The sequence below is a fragment of the Schistocerca nitens genome, chromosome 2 (assembly GCF_023898315.1).
Source record: "Schistocerca nitens isolate TAMUIC-IGC-003100 chromosome 2, iqSchNite1.1, whole genome shotgun sequence".
NCBI classification, from domain to species: domain Eukaryota; kingdom Metazoa; phylum Arthropoda; class Insecta; order Orthoptera; family Acrididae; genus Schistocerca; species Schistocerca nitens.
In genome coordinates, this window is record NC_064615.1 from 479,049,263 (window position 1) to 479,068,211 (window position 18,949).

The 18,949-nt window shown below is 40.6% G+C and overlaps 1 protein-coding gene across 2 annotated transcripts in view; it reads right to left on the reverse strand.

The window, feature by feature from the left end:
- LOC126236396 (tubulin alpha-1C chain) overlaps window positions 1–18,949 on the reverse strand; it is a 120,191-nt gene that overhangs the window by 26,069 nt on the left and 75,173 nt on the right. For both annotated transcript variants that reach the window (XM_049945683.1, XM_049945684.1), the window contains 2 exons: window positions 2,027–2,249; window positions 1,606–1,907 (listed from right to left, as the gene is read on the reverse strand). In XM_049945683.1, the coding sequence (XP_049801640.1) occupies window positions 1,606–1,907; window positions 2,027–2,249 (525 nt within the window). The remainder of the gene's footprint in view (window positions 1–1,605; window positions 1,908–2,026; window positions 2,250–18,949) is intronic.

An 18,949-nucleotide genomic window follows, 5' to 3' on the forward strand; every position in this document is an offset into this window, starting at 1 on the left:
GATGTAGCAGACATGTGTATTTAACAGGTGAAAGTTTTACTTAAAAATGGCTACACAACTAAAACACTGTATAACATGAAATAAATATAAAATGGAAATAAATAAGAACCATGTGCACAAAACTTACTTCTTTCAAGAAGATCACAACAGATAAGTTAAGAATTGTGTGTAGAGGTATGGAAAGCTTGATAATAGGCCTAACTAAAATGGATCACAAAAGAGCTGATGATATTCATACAATAATACCAGTCGATGGTGTACTGCAGTAATTCAGGAACTCAAATGGAAATAGCCAGGACATATGGCAAGAAGAATTAATGGGAGGTGGATGAGAGCAGTCGGTAAGTGGAATCTAGGAGAAGAGAACTATTTGCAAAGAAGGCCTCCAGACACTGAAAAAGATATAAATAGTGTGAACTTCAATGACCTACCACTCAACTTGAGGAGGCTTAATCTCTTCAGTGGTTGAAAACAGATGTATTAAAAAAAATAAAAAATAAGAAAATGGTACAGCACAGGCTTTTGCTCTAATCCATGATGAAATTTGCAATGGTTGAACAGAAAATTGTACCTTCTAATTCAAGTTTCTGTTAATAAACAACGTTAAATTTATACAGTCTGAAGTCCCAAGATTCATGAACAATTGTTCATTTCCAGTACAATTTCTGTCATTTGCAGTAGGATCTATCTATCTTTGAACAGTGGCATGTATTCATGCATGATGAGTGTGCCAGATAAATGGTAATTTACTGCATCCAGTGAATACGGAAGATTAAGTAACACTTATCATGCAAGTTTTGTTAACTCTGCACTGGTCTTGGATTGTTATTCAGAAGCAGCAGAACTGTGGGCAGATAAAGCCTGTGAGAAATTATTTAAGTTTTGTCAGTGTGCTGATGTTGTGAGGGAACTGATTTTTATTCCATTCTAAAAAAGATGCATCAGGATCTCAAAAGGAATTATCACAATTTTGTCTTGAGATTGCGAAGTTTAGAATCTTTCTTCTTTAACAACATAATGTTGACTAGTTTTTCAATCAGGTTCAAAGAAACAAGCCTTACATCTTACCTCCTATCATAATATTTAAACAGAGTCCCTTTCATTTTAATCTGATGCAGTACAAAAATATCACATGTTGATATTTACAAACAGTCTGGGAGGAAGTTTGAACATCAACTGTATAGTGATACTTGTTATATTATTATAATATTTTATGAGACAAAAACAAAAGCAATTATTTACTGTCCACTCTTTTTACATTTCAAAAGTATGATTTCTTCATCTGTATGCAACAAATGTAAAATATATATGGGAGAGATATCAGACAAACAGAAGAAACATCATTGTCAACATATGATGCAACTGTAGCAAAATGACAAGAAAGACAGAAATGATTTTCTAGTAATTGGAAAGGAATTTTAGAAGATACTAATAAAGAAGGACTTTATTTATAGTTACAATATACACAATTATAAGAATATAGCATCTTTTCAAACATTAAATAGTGCAGCGAACATACAGCAGCCATCAGAAATTACTCTGTATATCCGATACTTAGATCATACGATTATTTTGAAGTTTCATAAATTATAAAGTAAGATGTACCTGTGGTGCTGGGTATATGGAGAATTCCAGTTTGCTCTTCTTTCCATAGTCAACAGAGAGTCTCTCCATAAGAAGAGATGTAAACCCTGAACCTGTTCCTCCACCAAAACTGTGGAAAACAAGGAAACCTTGCAAGCCTGTGCACTGATCTGAAAGCTTACGTACACGATCAAGAACAATATCAACAAGTTCCTTGCCAATGGTATAATGTCCACGTGCATAGTTATTTGCAGCATCTTCCTTTCCAGTAATTAATTGTTCAGGGTGAAAAAGTTGACGATATGTTCCTGTGCGAACTTCATCTAAAAATTGGAAGAAAATGTATGCCATAATCAAATATTATGAACTGAAACCATATATTATTTAATCTGAATTATTTATACCATATCCATATATTCTTAGATTAAACATGTGTACATACCAACAACAGTAGGTTCCAAATCTACAAACACAGCACGAGGAACATGCTTTCCAGCTCCAGTTTCACTGAAGAAAGTGTTGAATGAATCATCCCCAGAGCCCAGTGTCTTGTCAGATGGCATCTGCCCATCTGGTTGAATTCCATGTTCAAGGCAATACAGTTCCCAACATGCATTGCCAATCTGAACTCCCGCCTGCCCTATGTGGATTGAGATGCACTCCCTCTGAAAGGTAATAATGAAATGCTCTGATAAACAGTTGTTTGACACAGAATCACAGTTTAGTGTTATTCATGTTTTCTATTCATAAAATTCCAATTACTGCAAAGGTGTTGATTATTTGCATAGGTTGGAGACTACAAAGGTTACATTCCTTATCAAAATTACGTGGGGGCAGAAGAAAAAAATGCACTTAACAACAATAAAAACTAGAACATGAGTACAACAGCATTACAAGTTCAGAGGCAGTCAATATCACTAACGTCACTGAATTTATTTGAGAAGGCTCTCTGTGAAAGGGCAGTTCTTTTAGTAATTTCAATTTGCTGACAGACTGACAATCTAGCTAAAATGTTAGCTCATCACCTGACAAGTTAGTTTATTGGTCAAGGTGGTGGGTAGAAGTTTGTTAAAATAAAAACAATTCATATAAATTAAAAGTTAATGTACTGGTCATACCCTACTTTCCCCTACATAAAATATATTTTATTACTAATTTTTAAGAGTTCTTCAGCTGAATAAAATTCATTGCACTTGTGGGGACATCATCAGTAACAGCATGAATTATAATATAAATTTTGTAATAATCTTTGGCAATGATATACATTTAGCGCTCTTTCAGGGAGGAATATCTTTGACTCTCTAGCTCTCCTTAGTCACTGTGAACAATTGTTTTGTATTCACATGATCTTTCTGTAAGCTTTATTATTCGTAATAAAATTTGTGTTAACTTCACTTGCTGTCTTCCAGCTTGATTCCACAAGCCACTCACATCAGAATTTCTACAGCGGTGCCCACACAATGAACAGCAACAACTATTTCAACATAACAAGGATACTTTGTGATATAGTGTTAGCACTGGCAATGGAGACATTCCATGATCACTGTCTTTTTGAGCAATTTGAACAGAATAGTGACTTTGAAAGTGATTCACATAGTGTTCTCTTCCATCTTGAGCAGCCTATAAAAGTGACATCCTGCTGTGTGTCACCACTGACAACAACAGTGGCGAATGTGTACACAAACAATGTGTAATGCATTTCAACCTCCACAGTGATTTTAATGATGAGACAAGACAATATCAACAAGACAATGTTCAGGCAACTAATTCATGTCTGCACGATATCATTGCAAGTGATTTTATCATCAATGTTCAGAATCCCAAGGGTTCAGGTGGTGTATTATATATCTCAAGTCAGTGCACTATTGATTAAGATCAGATATGATGATTTCACCAAAGCTCAGCAACATGATCCACAAATCTGCAGACTTCTACAAGGTACTATCACTGGACTGAAATTGAAGCAGTGCACCATCCCTGGTTCCTCCACACAATTCTGGAGTGACATACTGTAACACCGGCTCCATCCATTATTTCTGCTAACTATGAGGAAGCCTGTCATCAGTAGCTTACACCAATAGTGACACCTGGGGTATGCCATACTACTAAGCTTGCAATAAACCAGTTTATCTGGCCTGATGTGAAGTGAGACTGCAAACATGGACTCAAACTTGGATGGCTTGCCAGTACACCAACACACACTTTCAAATCTCAGGAAGTAGAAAATACAAAAAGATGGTTACAACATAAATCTTGATTTGGCCAGCCTGCTACATGAGTCAGAAGGTTACGTGTATATTCTTTCTGAAATCAATTGTGTCACTTGCTGGAATGAGGCGACAACTTTTCTAGACATTATGTTGGAAATTACGGTGACAGCATTTGTAAAATTGTGGGCATCGCATTTCATCAGCCAAGTGTCCATCTCAACTAACCAGGGCTGCCATTTCAAATCCATATTGTTCTCTAAGCTAAGTAATGTCTGTGGCATTCAGCACTAATGCACCACAGTCTACCATCTGCAGAGCAAAAGATTTGTGGAATGCTGGCATCGAACACTCAAGACTACACTTATGTGCCATGAGAGCCAACAGACAGAGTCCTCACGTTGGGATCTATTGGATGTTTGTTCCACATTTAATGAAGAGCTCCAAGCTTCATTAGCAAAGATATTATTACAGTAAGCCACTCAACCTACCATCACATTTCATCTCTCTAGTACAGTCACTGGCCACTACATTGCTACCAGCCCGAGTCTGGAGAGTGAAACAACATGCTGTGGAAATAAGAAAACTGCCACCCCAATCCCAAGGCTCATCAAACATTTTCTTGCACAGGGCTTTAGCAGACTGTGAGTATGTTTATGTTAGAAGATGTCAGCACTGCAGCTACTGTATTCTGGACAACATTGGATACTGGAATGAAGAAACAATACTTCCCACATTGTACTACATGGAATGCCAGTTATGATCTCATTTCCCCTCATCACCTCAAACCCACCTGGATTTTGGAAGGTAGCCTACACCTACGCAGATGTCAGAACAAGCAGGCACACACAACGCTTCACAATCTGTTTTGAGAATATGCATAGGATATGTGCAAGGGAAAGTACCCTACGATACTCAGCAAGCAGCTCACTGGCCAAGACCGGAGGGTTTACAGCGCTAAGCCCTCTTTCACATGGTTCACTATTGAACTTTTTTGTGCATTCTGTAACTAACGTGCTTTGTTTAGACGAAGCGTCTCCATTACATTATCATATTGTGATCATTAAACGTATAAATTAGTTGCTTTTGTGTTCTTCCGATTTGATGTTTGTCAGCTACAGAAAAGTGGCAATAGCTCCGTAAATATTGGATCGTGTGAAAAATGGTACATCACTTTTCGATTCCTTTCGTCGTTACCTGTACATTTTGACGTACATTTTAAACAGTTGTGTATAGAGCGTGATCCCTTTATATTGATCACCCCAAACAACTTTTTATCTTGGAAGCAAAATAATAAAAAATGTATTAAATATGGGCGCCCAGAGAAATATAAGAGGGGGCAAAACTCCGAAATTACCATTCTTTATGCAGGTGAATCAAAGAATTTGAAGACTTATCACTCCCGTAGAATTCGTTTTGACAATACTTTCTGTATCCCACACCATCGATAGTTATCCACTCAGTGTGGTTATTAAGGTAAATTACTTGGATACATAAAAAGGTCAACGTATTTCATTAACATATGTTTTATGTTATTAATATGAATATCGATTTTCTGAGTTAAAGTCCTGAATCTATGTCCTGAGATGATTAAATGTCTTCCTTGTGTCCTTGTTCGTTACGAAGATAAGAACAGCACTAAGTCTTTTTTTTAAAATAGTACCCTGTATTTTTTACTCAATAATCCACTTTTCCCATCAAGACATGCTCCAAAATGGGACAACAGGTTTTTCGGAAGTGTGAAGGGAAAAAGAGGAGATACTTTTCAAAAAATGGTTCAAATGGCCTTGAGCATTATGGGACTTAACATCTGAGGTCATCAGTCCCCTAGAACTTAGAACTACTTAAACCTAACTAACCTAAGGACATCACACACATCCATGCCCGAGGCAGGATTCGAACATGCGACCATAGCGGTCTCGCGGTTTCAGACTGAAGCGCCTAGAACCGCTTGGCCACACCAGCCGGCAGGAGGTACTTTTCTTGTATCCAGGTTTTTTTCCCCGTTGTTGTAACTTTTCTTCCATTTACGATTAGGCTATTACGTTTGACCATTATGTGAACAGAACTTATTTTGTGAATATTTTCCGGCTTTATAGCCTAACTCGAGCGATATGTTTGATTTAATCACGTGAGGACGTAGTTTAAGGTCAGTAATTCAGAACGAGTGGCATCGGCAATGGTACCATTGACGTAAACAAAATGTTTTTAAGATCTTCATTCAAAATTTGCTTGCAGGTACCCAGGGTTAAGTAACCCGTCGACAGGCTGGAGTTGACAGTAAACAAATGGAAACATAAGGAAAATGCACCCCAGTCATTTAGTCAACCATCTTCTGTTGAAGGTCTGTGCAAGTAGAGTGTCAAAGACAGCTGACTGAATAAACAGTGTACATTTCCCTTGTGTTTTCATTTGTTTACTGTCAACTCCAACGAGTGGACCAGGTACGTTAGTCCGGGTACTTAACACTGTGTGCTGCTACGGTCGAGTGAACGTCAGTTTTGTGTGAAGCTTTTAATAACTCCATGTTTACATGGATAGTACACTGTGATAAGTTTTTGAAGAGATCTTGAGGAGAGGAAATGGGTTACCTAATGATGGATGTGGAGTGCTATTTTAGGCAGACGTATTGTTCATATCTTCGTAATTAACAAAGTTACAAGAAAGTCGTGCCGATTAATGTTCCCCTGGTAGCGAAACATTTGCTTGATGCATTATCTATTTTGCTTCTGGACAAGAAGTTATTTGGTGTGTTCGACATACATGGGACGCGCTATTTGGCGAACCTGAAGTTTACCGACGAAAGATTCTTCACGTATCTACGGTGGCTGGTTGCAAGATAATAATGTAATTACTATTTCTTCGGCATTTTACCCCAATTACCTTTATTTCTGTGAAAAAACATTCACAACGAATTAACCTATTATATACAATCACCATTCGCTCAACACAAAACAGAGCGTAAAGAAATGCAGATGCAAAAGTACGAGAGCGCGCTGATTAGTAACGCCTCCGAATTTTGTTTGTGAAAACTTTTGAAGCTTGTAAATAAAACAAACGCTGTTAACATTCTACATCTTTGTTCTTTATGTCTACATATTTATCCCTCAGTGTAGTCACCCGTGGCGACGAACGCATTTCTCGAAGCGAGAGACCAGTTTGTTGATACCGTCGCTGCGAAATGTTTGACTTTGTTGATGGAGCCACAAACGCACCTCTGTTTGCACCGCTTCATCACTATCAAAGTGGGGTGCTCGAAGTTGTTCTTTTAAGTTTTGGAAACAGATGAAAATCGGATGGGGCCAAGTCGGGACTGTATGGAGGATGACCGATGACGAAGTGAACCCAAGGCGTTACATTGTTGCAGCTCGATTACAGCAGGCTGTTTCTCACACATCGATACAGTTTTGTTACACAGCGCCTTGTTCCAATGGTTCAAATGGCTCTGAGCACTATGGGACGCAACTGCTGAGGTCATCAGTCCCCTAGAACTTAGAACTACTTAAACCTAACTAACCTAAGGACAACACACACATCCATGCCCGAGGCAGGATTCGAACCTGCGACCGTAGCGGTCGCGCGGTTCCAGACTGTAGCGCCAGAACCGCTCGGCCACCAGCGGCCGGCCAGCGCCTTGTTACGCGCTACAGTTCGAAGCTCTCTAGTGGCAGAGGGATGCAAATACGTAGACATGAAGAATAAATATGTAGAAGGTGAATAACGTCTATCTTATTTAAAGAGCTGTAAGAGTTTCCACAAAAAAATTGAAGACATTTCTTATCAGCACGCCCTCGTACTGTGATGTGGTTCCCACTGCTGCGGGCACAGCCCAGCACAATGCCGTTGTGCCGCTCTGCCATTGCATTCAATCAGCCCATAGGCGAGGTGTGCACCGGTCAACTATTCGTCAGCTAACCTATCCACCCTGTTGAGCGGTTCTAGGCGCTTCAGTTTGGAACCGCGCGACCGCTACGGTTGTTGTTGTTGTTGTTGTGGTCTCGGTCGCTGGTTCGAATCCTGCCTCGGGCATGGATGTGTGTGATGTCGATAGGTTAGTAAGGTTTAAGTAGTTCTGAGTCTAGGGGACTGATGACCTCAGATGTTAAGTTCCATAGTGCTCAGAGACATTTGAACCATTTTTTTTATCCACCCTGTTGTGTACCACTGTTGACCAACGAGTAATACTGCCGGGAAAACAAACTGCGACAGAACCGAGCGTCACTGAATGCAGGCTTGAGGGCAAAGAGTAAAGTGGGCATTATGATTGCCAACAGGAAGTATCATGAGTGAGGGGGACATGTTTGTTTCTGAATAAGGCGGATACCGTCGACATTTGCATTGTTGAGAAGATATTTTCAGCGCAGTACAGAAACAAAGATAACTGGAGATGAGAAATTAAAGTAAATGAGATGACTGTGTAATATGCCACAGGAGACCACGAGTTCCTTCTACATCATACCCCGTAAGCGAACGGACGGTGTGAGGCAGAGGGTGCTTATGGTATCACTAACTGGACCCCCCTTTCCATTCCCACTCGCGAATGGTGTGTGGAAAGACTGATCATCGGTAGGCCTCTACATGAGCTCTAATTTCTCGAATTTTCTCGTCGTGGTCAATACGCGAGATGTATGTGGGAGGAAGTAATATGTTCTCCGACTCTTCCCGGAAAGTGCTATCTCGAAAATTCAACAGTAAACCTCTCTGTTGTAACGTTTACCACTGGAGTTAATTCAGCGTCTCGGTAACGCTCTCACGCGGAGTAAACGATTTTGTGTCGGAACGCGCCGACGGGATTAGCCGAGCGAGGCGGTGCAGTCGTGGACTGTGAGGCTAGTCCCGGCGGAGGTTCGAGTCCTCCCTCGGGCATAGGTGTGTATGTTTGTCCTTAGGATAATTTATTTTAAGTAGGGTGTAAGCTTAGGGACTGATGACCTTAGCAGTTAAGTCCCATGTCCCACAAGATTAAAAAAAAAAAAACGCGCCGCTCTTCGTTGGATCTTCTCTATGTCTTCTATCAGTCGTATCCAGTAAGGATCCCAGATTGACGAACAGGCTCAAGAATCGGACGAACAGATTATTCCTATGAATCTCAGTCTGGCATCTGCTTTTCCCCGAATTTATTTTATATGGTCATTCTACTTAAGTTCGCTCTGGATCGTTACTCCTAGACATTGTGTGGTAGATACTGTTTTCCGCAATTTTTCATCTGTGGAGTAATTGTAAAATGGTGGATTTATTTCCCCGTGTACGCTCAGTGTGTTACAGGGCAGAGCCTGCACCATTTATTAATCCTCTGTAGGTCATTCTGCAAATCGATGCTGTCTTCTGGCGTTGCTACTTTCTTATAGACAACCGTCGTAGGGCCCTGCGAATGCATCAAGATGGAAGCTAAAGCCATCTCCAGTTGTGAAAGTGGCTCGCGCAACTCGTAGACCAGGTGTCTGAGAATACAAGCTGAAATATTTGCACACAAGGGAACTCGATGGGGTACGGATGATGAACTCTGACAAATGACTAACAACAGAGTAGGATAGGAAATTACTACCTAATCCTGCGAGACACCAACACACTGACTATGTTGTGCAGTCCTGCATGTGCCCAGTACAGCTAAGTGCCACGAGAAACTAACCCGTCCCGGGGGCAGAGTAACGCAGGTATAGCGTCTGAGGCGGACTGATTCCGGCACCCCCGGCAGCGCCGGCGGCAGCGCTTATTAAGGCTCGCATGACGCGCCTCCTACGCGATCAAGCGTCGTCCTCCTACCTTTGTTCCTTCCGGAAGCTGCTTCTATAGCCCCTCACGTTCCTGCTGTCCTTAGGTTACCTTTATACGCGGACACATTTTGCAACATCACTATACTGGCTACTTACTCTTAGTATCTCGCGCAACTCGTCGGTGACACCGTACCATCAGTGAAAAGTCTTAAACAGCTTCCGACGCTTCTACTGGATCACTTACATACACTGTAAACAGTAACGGCCCTCTCACACTTATAACGGGCATTCAAAACGAAACGAGCCGCAGGCATAAGTACAGAAACCAGTATCTGTATGTTAGAAGTATTGACCCTGGCTGTTGAGACAATTGTCCCACTGCGACCCAAGGCGGTGAATGGCTGTCTCATAAAATTCCCGAGGCTGTGGTGTTTCCGCACGTACAGCTGGACGTCGTCGTCCGAGGTGAATCGTTGACCCCTCAGAGCCTTTTTAAGGGGACAAAAAATGGCGCAATCACTGGGAGAGAGGTCCGGACTCTATGGAGAGTGGCTGAGAACCTCCCATTTGAATTTCTGAAGGAGTGCCGCGACTGTGTAGGCCGTATGAGGCTTTGCATTGTCGTGGAGCAGAATGGCCCCACTGGTGAGATTGCCTGGTCGTTTTGGTTTGATCGCTTGTTCAAGGTTTGCGAGTAATGCTGGGCATTCACTGTTGTCCCGTGCTACGGGAAGTGAATCAGAAGGAATCAATTTTTGGGCCCCTTAAAAAGGCTCTGAGGGGCAAACGAGAATTTGAAAACTGTTTCCCCAAGAAAGAAGTTAAACTAATTATAAGAAATCATGCAAAAAACCTTCGCTTACTAAAGGAATAAAAATATCTTGTAACCACAAAAGGGAACTGTATCTAACAACAAGAAAGAGTAACGACCGAGAAACAGCCAAAAATTATAAAAACTACTGTGCGACATTAAGAAAGGTTATTAAAAAGTCCAGAAGCCTGTGCCTCATGTCTGAGATTAATACCTCTGATAAAAAAATCAAAACAATTTGGAATATTATTACAAGGGAGACAGGGCAACCAAGAGTACAGAATGACGGCATTACCATCAAAGCGAATGGAAACTTGACAAACAACAAGCCGGAAGTCGAAAACATTTTGAATAATAATTTTTTAAATGTTGTAGAGAAAATAGGATCTAAATGTTTATTAGAAGAAGCAAGGCAGGTAATGGAAGAGGCCTTACCCACACAATTTGATACAATTGAAATTCCACCCACCTCTCCTTCTGAAACTAGGAAGATAATAAACTCTCTTAAGAATAAAAGCTCACATGGAATTGATGGCATTTCTAGCAGGATGATAAAAGCTTGTTCCCAAGAAATAAGTGGGATTCTTAGCCACATATGTAATAGCTCTCTGAAGCAGGTTATTTTCCCAGATAGACTGAAGTATGCCATTGTTAAGCCACTGCATAAAAAAGGGGATACGCCTGATGTCAACAACTACAGCCTAATCTCTCTTCTGACTGCCGTATCCAAAATTCTTGAAAAAGTAATGTATTGTAGAGTAGCTTCACACCTTTGTAAAAATAAAGTTTTAACAAAATGTCAGTTCGGTTTCCAGAAAGATTTTTCAACGGACAATACTATGTATACTTTCAGTAATCAAATATTAAATGCTCTGAGTAACCGGAAGTCACCCGTTGGGATTTTTTGTGATCTCTCAAAGACTTTTGACTGTGTAAATCATGGAATACTTCTAGATAAGCTCAAGTTCTGTGTTATGAATGGGACAGCGCTCAAATGGTTTAAATCATACCTAACTGGAAGAGTGCAGAAAGTTGAAATAAGCAGTTCACATAATATACAAAACACTGGTGATTTCTCAAACTGGGGAACAATCAAGAATAGGGTGCCGCAAGGTTCGATCTTGGGTCCTCTGCTGTTCTTAATATATATTAATGACTTGCCATTCTATATTCATGAAGATGCAAAGCTGGTACTTTTTGCCGATGATACAAGTATAGCTATCACACCCAACAGACAAGAATTAACCGGTGAAATTGTAAACGATGTTTTTCAGAAAATCATCAAGTGGTTCACTGCAAATGAGCTCCCATTAAACTTTGACAAAACACATTACATACAGTTCCACACAGTAAATGGGATGACACCATTAATAAATATAGACTTCGATCAGAAATCGGTAGCTGAGGTAGAATATTCAAAATTTCTAGGTGTTTGCATTGATGAGCGGTTGAATTGGAAAAAAAAAAAACCCACTGAAGATCTGCTGCAACGTTTGAGTTCAGCTACTTATGCTGTTAGGGTCATTGCAAATTTTGGCGATATACATCTCAGCAAATTAGCTTACCACGCCTATTTTCATTCTCTGCTTCCGGGTTAAATCTAACTGTGGCTCAGAAGGGGGTAAATTATGCTGCCACAAAAGTCTTTGGTCACTTACCTAATAGCGTCAAAAGTCTGACAGATAGCCATATAGCGTTTAAAAGGAAATTAAAAGAATTTCTTAATGGCAACTCCTTCTACTCATTAGATGAATTTTTGGATATAGTAAGTGGGTAATTTCCCCAACCCCCATAAAAAAATTAAAAATATTAAGTGTCATGGAACATTTTGTGTAATGCAATATCTTGTATAGACACCTTTTATTAACCTGACACATTCCACATCATTAAGGAGTATCGTATTCATGGTCTACGGAACAAGTACTAATCTAATCTAATCTAGTCACCACCTTGTGTCGCAGTGGGACAAGTGTCTCAACAACAGCGAGGCTCAGTATTTCTAACATACAGGTACTGGTTTCTGTAATTATGCCTCCGGTTCGTTTCTTTTTTAGCGCCCCTTGTTCTTGAGCATGCGGTAAATTACCTATACATCTGTCGATTTTGTTCCGTTAGGAGTGACGTGTTAACTTTCGTCTATGTGGAAGGCTGGTATCCATTCGTAAATCTGGTCCGAAGCTCGGTAAGTGCTTTTTTATTTTTTTTTTCGCCAAACGGCGCAATGTTCAGGAAACATTCCTCAAGAGCCTCCGAATTTTTACCGGCGGAGTTGGGGTTCGACGTGTATAGTCAGCTCCGTCTGCACGAGTGCCCGAGGGAGAGGGGGGGTTTCCTGGCAGTAGGGCAACAGCTGAGCCTCCGCAGTGCGTCGGGAGGTCGTTGGCTCGCGGCGCTAAAGATGGCGCGAGATAAAGCCCTGCCGGAAGGCCCCTCTGCGGAGGAGTAGCGCACACCGCATTAGCATACGGCCGGCCCGGCCTATCTGCTGAGCGACGGCCGGCGGGCACGCGACGCACAGCGCAGAAAGCCGCGCCGCTGCAGCCCGGAGCCTCCGGCGCCCGGTCACGACCCCGCAGCGTCCAGGTCAGCCGTCCCTCTCTCTCTCTCCCTCCCCCCCCCCCCCTCTCTCTCTCTCGCTCCTTCTCTGTCAAGTGAGTGAGTGGAGGCAGACTCCCTAGAAGTTACGCAATGGAGTTTTGTCCGAATTGTCGTAGCCGAACGAAAAGCGGAAATTGACAAAGAGGGTGTCAAGTTGATCAGCGTGAGGTCCAGTTCCGAAAAAAAAGATTTAATTGCTTGAAAGTTATCAGGACACTTATTAAAAACTTAATTAATGATTTTTAGAGAAAACTGAAATATTTTGCGAACAGTTGCTGCCGGCTATGTAAACGAAACAATATCAGATCACAGCATAAACTGAAGCTTCTCTTTTTTTTTAATAAACATTTTTGGACCAGTGATCAAATATTTTAAAAAAATTTTCTTGTTAAAATTTAGTCTTGATCACACCACGTATGTTACAAGAACATAGCTGACCGGTTTCGGTCATATCACATGACCGCCATCAGACCTGTAATTTAGTTGAGAAAGTAATAGAAACCTTACTGCATTGACAATAAAATATGGCAAAAGGATAAGGATAAAATACAATAGGACGTGTTATACCCATGGCATCCTTCGAAGATGGTACCATGGGTATAACACGTCCTATTGTATTTCATCCTTATAACCATTTTGTCATATTTTATTGTCAATCTAGTAAGGTTTCTATTACTTTCTAAATTAAATTACAGGTCTGATGACGGTCATGTGATATGACCGAAACCGGTCACCTATGTTCTTGTAACATACGTAGTGTGATCAAGACTGAATTTTAAAAAGAAAAATTTGAAACTTCTCTGCTTTCTCTTAACCTATACAGTCTTAATAATAATGGAATATCGATCGATGTTCACGTTATTATGTTTAATGCTTTCTTCGCTAAATTTTAAATAAAAAAAACCTTTTTGAAAAAAGAGGTAAAATGTTTTGTGAAATTGTTGTTGTTGTTGTGGTCTTCAGTCCTGAGACTGGTTTGATGCAGCTCTCCATGCTACTCTATCCTGTGCAAGCTTCTTCATCTCCCAGTACCTACTGCAACCTACATCCTTCTGAATCTGCTTAGTGTATTGATCTCTTGGTCTCCCTCTACGATTTTTACCCTCCACGCTGCCCTCCAATGCTAAATTTGTGATCCCTTGATGCCTCAAAACATGTCCTACCAACCGATCCCTTCTTTTAGTCAAGTTGTGCCACAAACTTCTCTTCTCCCCAATCCTATTCAATACCTCCTCATTAGTTACGTGATCTACCCACCTTATCTTCAGCATTCTTCTGTAGCACCACATTTCGAAAGCTTCTATTCTCTTCTTGTCCAAACTAGTTATCGTCCATGTCTCACTTCCATACATGGCTACACTCCATACAAATACTTTCAGAAACGACTTCCTGACACCTAAATCTATACTCGATGTTAACAAATTTCTCTTCTTCAGAAACGCTTTCCTTGCCATTGCCAGTCTACATTTTATATCCTCTCTACTTCGACCATCATCGGTTATTTTACTCCCTAAATAGCAAAACTCCTTTACTACTTTAAGTGTCTCATTTCCTAATCTAATTCCCTCAGCATCACCAGACTTAATTTGACTACATTCCATTATCCTCGTTTTGCTTTTGTTGATGTTCATCTTATATCCTCCTTTCAAGACATTGTCCATTCCGTTCAACTGCTCTTCCAAGTCCTTTGCTGTCTCTGACAGAATTACAATGTCATCGGCGAACCTCAAAGTTTTTACTTCTTCTCCATGAATTTTAATACCTACTCCGAACTTTTCTTTTGTTTCCTTTACTGCTTGCTCAATATACAGATTGAATAACATCGGGGAGAGGCTACAACCCTGTCTCACTCCTTTCCCAACCACTGCTTCCCTTTCATGCCCCTCGACTCTTATAACTGCCATCTGGTTTCTGTACAAATTGTAAATAGCCTTTCGCTCCCTGTATTTTACCCCTGCCACCTTCAGAATTTGAAAGAGAGTATTCCAGTCAACATTGTCAAAAGCTTTCTCTAAGTCTACAAATGCTAGAAACGTAGGTTTGCCTTTTCTTAATCTTTCTTCCAAGATAAGTCGTAAGGTCAGTATTGCCTCACGTGTTCCAACATTTCTACGGAATCCAAACTGATCTTCCCCGAGGTCGGCTTCTACCAGTTTTTCCATTCGTCTGTAAAGAATTCGCGTTAGTATTTTGCAGCTGTGACTTATTAAACTGATAGTTCGGTAATTTTCACATCTGTCAACACCTGCTTTCTTTGGGATTGGAATTATTATATTCTTCTTGAAGTCTGAGGGTATTTCACCTGTCTCATACATCGTGCTCACTAGATGGTAGAGTTTTGTCATGACTGGCTCTCCCGAGGCCATCAGTAGTTCTAGTGGAATGTTGTCTACTCCCGGGGCCTTGTTTCGACTCAGGTCTTTCAGTGCTCTGTCAAACTCTTCACGCAGTATCTTATCTCCCATTTCGTCTTCATCTACATCCTCTTCCATTTCCATAATATTGTCCTCGAGTACATCTCCCTTGTATAAACCCTCTATATACTCCTTCCACCTTTCTGCCTTCCCTTCTTTGCTTAGAACTGGGTTTCCATCTGAGCTCTTGATATTCATACAAGTGGTTCTCTTCTCTCCAAAGGTCTCTTTAATTTTCCTGTAGGCAGTATCTATCTTACCCCTAGTGATACAAGCCTCTACATCCTTACATTTGTCCTCTAGCCATCCCTGCTTAGCCATTTTGCACTTCCTGTCGATTTCATTTTTGAGACGTTTGTATTCCTTTTTGCCTGCTTCATTTACTGCATTTTTATATTTTCTCCTTTCATCAATTAAATTCAATATTTCTTCTGTTACCCAACGATTTCTATTAGCCCTCGTCTTTTTACCTACTTGATCGTCTGCTGCCTTCACCACTTCATCCCTCAGAGCTACCCATTCTTCTTCTACTGTATTTCTTTCCCCCATTCCTGTCAATTGTCCCCTTATGCTCTCCCTGAAACTCTCTACAACCTCTGGTTCTTTCAGTTTATCCAGGTCCCATCTCCTTAAATTCCCACCTTTTTGCAGTTTCTTCAGTTTCAATCTGCAGTTCATAACCAATAGATTGTGGTCAGAATCCACATCTGCCCCAGGAAATGTCTTACAATTTAAAACCTGGTTCCTAAATCTCTGTCTTACCATCATATAATCTATCTGAAACCTGTCAGTATCTCCTGGTTTCTTCCATGTATACAGCCTCCTTTCATGATTCTTGAACCAAGTGTTAGCTATGATTAAGTTATGCTCTGTGCAAAATTCTACAAGGCGGCTTCCTCTTTCATTCCTTCCCCCCAATTCATATTCACCTACTATGTTTCCTTCTCTCCCTTTTCCTACTGACGAATTCCAGTCACCCATGACTATTAAATTTTCGTCTCCCTTCACTACCTGAATAATTTCTTTTATCTCGTCATACATTTCATCTATTTCTTCATCATCTGCAGAGCTAGTTGGCATATAAACTTGTACTACTGTAGTAGGCATGGGCTTTGTGTCTATCTTGGCCACAATAATGCGTTCACTATGCTGTTTGTAGTAGCTAACCCGCACTCCTATTTTTTTATTCATTATTAAACCTACTCCTGCATTACCCCTATTTGATTTTGTATTTATAACCCTGTAATCACCTGACCAAAAGTCTTGTTCCTCCTGCCACCGAACTTCACTAATTCCCACTATATCTAACTTTAACCTATCCATTTCCCTTTTCAAATTTTCTAACCTACCTGCCCGATTAAGTGATCTGACATTCCACGCTCCGATCCGTAGAACGCCAGTTTTCTTTCTCCTGATAACGACGTCCTCTTGAGTAGTCCCCGCCCGGAGATCCGAATGGGGGACTATTTTACCTCCGGAATATTTTACCCAAGAGGACGCCATCATCATTTAATCATACAGTAGAGCTGCATGTCCTCGGGAAAAATTACGGCTGTAGTTTCCCCTTGCTTTCAGCCGTTCGCAGTACCAGCACAGCAAGGCCGTTTTGGTTAATGTTACAAGGCCAGATCAGTCAATCATCCAGACTGTTGCCCCTGCAACTACTGAAAAGGCTGCTGCCCCTCTTCAGGAACCACATGTTTGTCTGGCCTCTCAACAGATACCCCTCCGTTGTGGTTGCACCTACGGTACGGCCATCTGTATCGCTGAGGCACGCAAGCCTCCCCACCAACGGCAAGGTCCATGGTTCATGGGGGGTTTTGTGAAATAATTCGTCTGAAAGTAAAAAATAAAATAGGATACAGAAACATTTCAAGCTCCTTTGAATGATGCCGGAAATGATGTACAGCTAATGAAGTGCCGATTGAGAATTTAAAGTTCAGGATTTAGCTTAATCTTCGAACTTCAAGAAGAATACTATAGGATATCTGTCCAACGGAATTTCACTCAGTGGTCTCCTTACGCCACTAACGTATGAGAATCTCAGCTACTACACACGATTTCGAGCATCATTGAAGGACGCACTTCTAATTTATCTCTTATTTTTAGAGAAACCTGTTCACACAACATCTGAGCGGTCTTTTTTTTTAAATTTCGTATGTGTTTATCTTTTAAGTTGGTCAGCGTCAGACTAATAATGCTCAAAAACAAGGGACAAAAACAATGAAAATGCCGTTGAGGAGGTATATTTGATTTTAGAAAAGATAATTTGTCAAGCTTGAACTTGGCTTAGTAACAGAACGAGGAATCAAGAAGTGAAAATAGGTCCATGGTATTTGTGGACTCGAAGAAAGTCTTTGACAGTGTAAGATGGAATAAGTTATTGGTAATCTTGTTGTGAACAGATTAAATAAGGAACATTACAACTATTTCGAACTCGAAAGGAGGTCTTGATAAATTAGTCGTTAGCCATGATATACCGTAGTACTCCAGGGAGGATGTGAGCATCGGGAATGACATATCGAAGATATGCTATACGGCCGGAAAGGACGCAGTGCTTCGCACATAAGTCTTTCTGTAAGGTCTTTCTAGAATGACAATAGCCTGGTTAACTTAGGCGACGAAGAAATAATAACCCAAGTGACATAGAACGCCAGATGACGCATTAAAATACAAGTGGAAGATACAGAAGTGCTAAGATTCATAGACGATTAAGATCTTCTGCTCAGATGAACAGAGGGCATAGAGAAACTGCTTTGTGAAACTGGTAATATACCTAGCAACAGAATATTTATTTACGATAAATAAAGCCAAATGAATTCTTTGGAGAGAATTCGAAATGAGAATAGTGATATGCTTAACATAAAAATTGGTGAAGAGACAGAACTGAAAGAATTCTTTTTCTAAGGACTCAAGATTACACAGGATGGCTGAAACAAGGGAAATGTCAGAAGTAGGCTATAAAGGGGAAAGGACTTTATTCATTTACTTATGTCCTGAATCTCGGCGGTGCATAAATTGTACCCTAGGCCTTGGACAGAATTATGCACCTTTTAAGCACTATTAAATGAAATGTCTTCAACAAAAGAAATCTACTAGTATTGACATGGAATGGTGGAATAATTTGCTGGAATTGTACATCAGTGCGGCTATGCTGCTTCGTCTCTGGATCCGTTTGGTGGAGTCATGTTTAGTCACCAACTATGGCGCTGAATACAGACTTTGGTGATAGTACTTGAAATTCTAAGTCTACTATGTGGAATCCGTGTCCCGCTAATGTTTCGGTCATGAAGCTCCTCCAGTAAATTTTTATAAATGTCTGGTGATGCAGCCGCAAAATTACTGGGAATATAACATTAAGTGTGGCAGGCGTTCTCTTCAAGCGTCCTCCTAAACCGAAACGCACTTTCGTTTGGCAGGAGACGTTCCCAAACGCCAGAACCGATTTGATTTCAAGATATTTTCTTTCGTGTGTGAATTCATTAAATTAGCGCCAGACCTTAGCTGTGATTAGAGAGGACCCGACATGTCATGTTCAATTATTCCAGATACCGGTTCTCACAAAAATAAAATTGGCGTTCATAAAAGTTCAACTTCACATCTGACGACATACAGGATCTT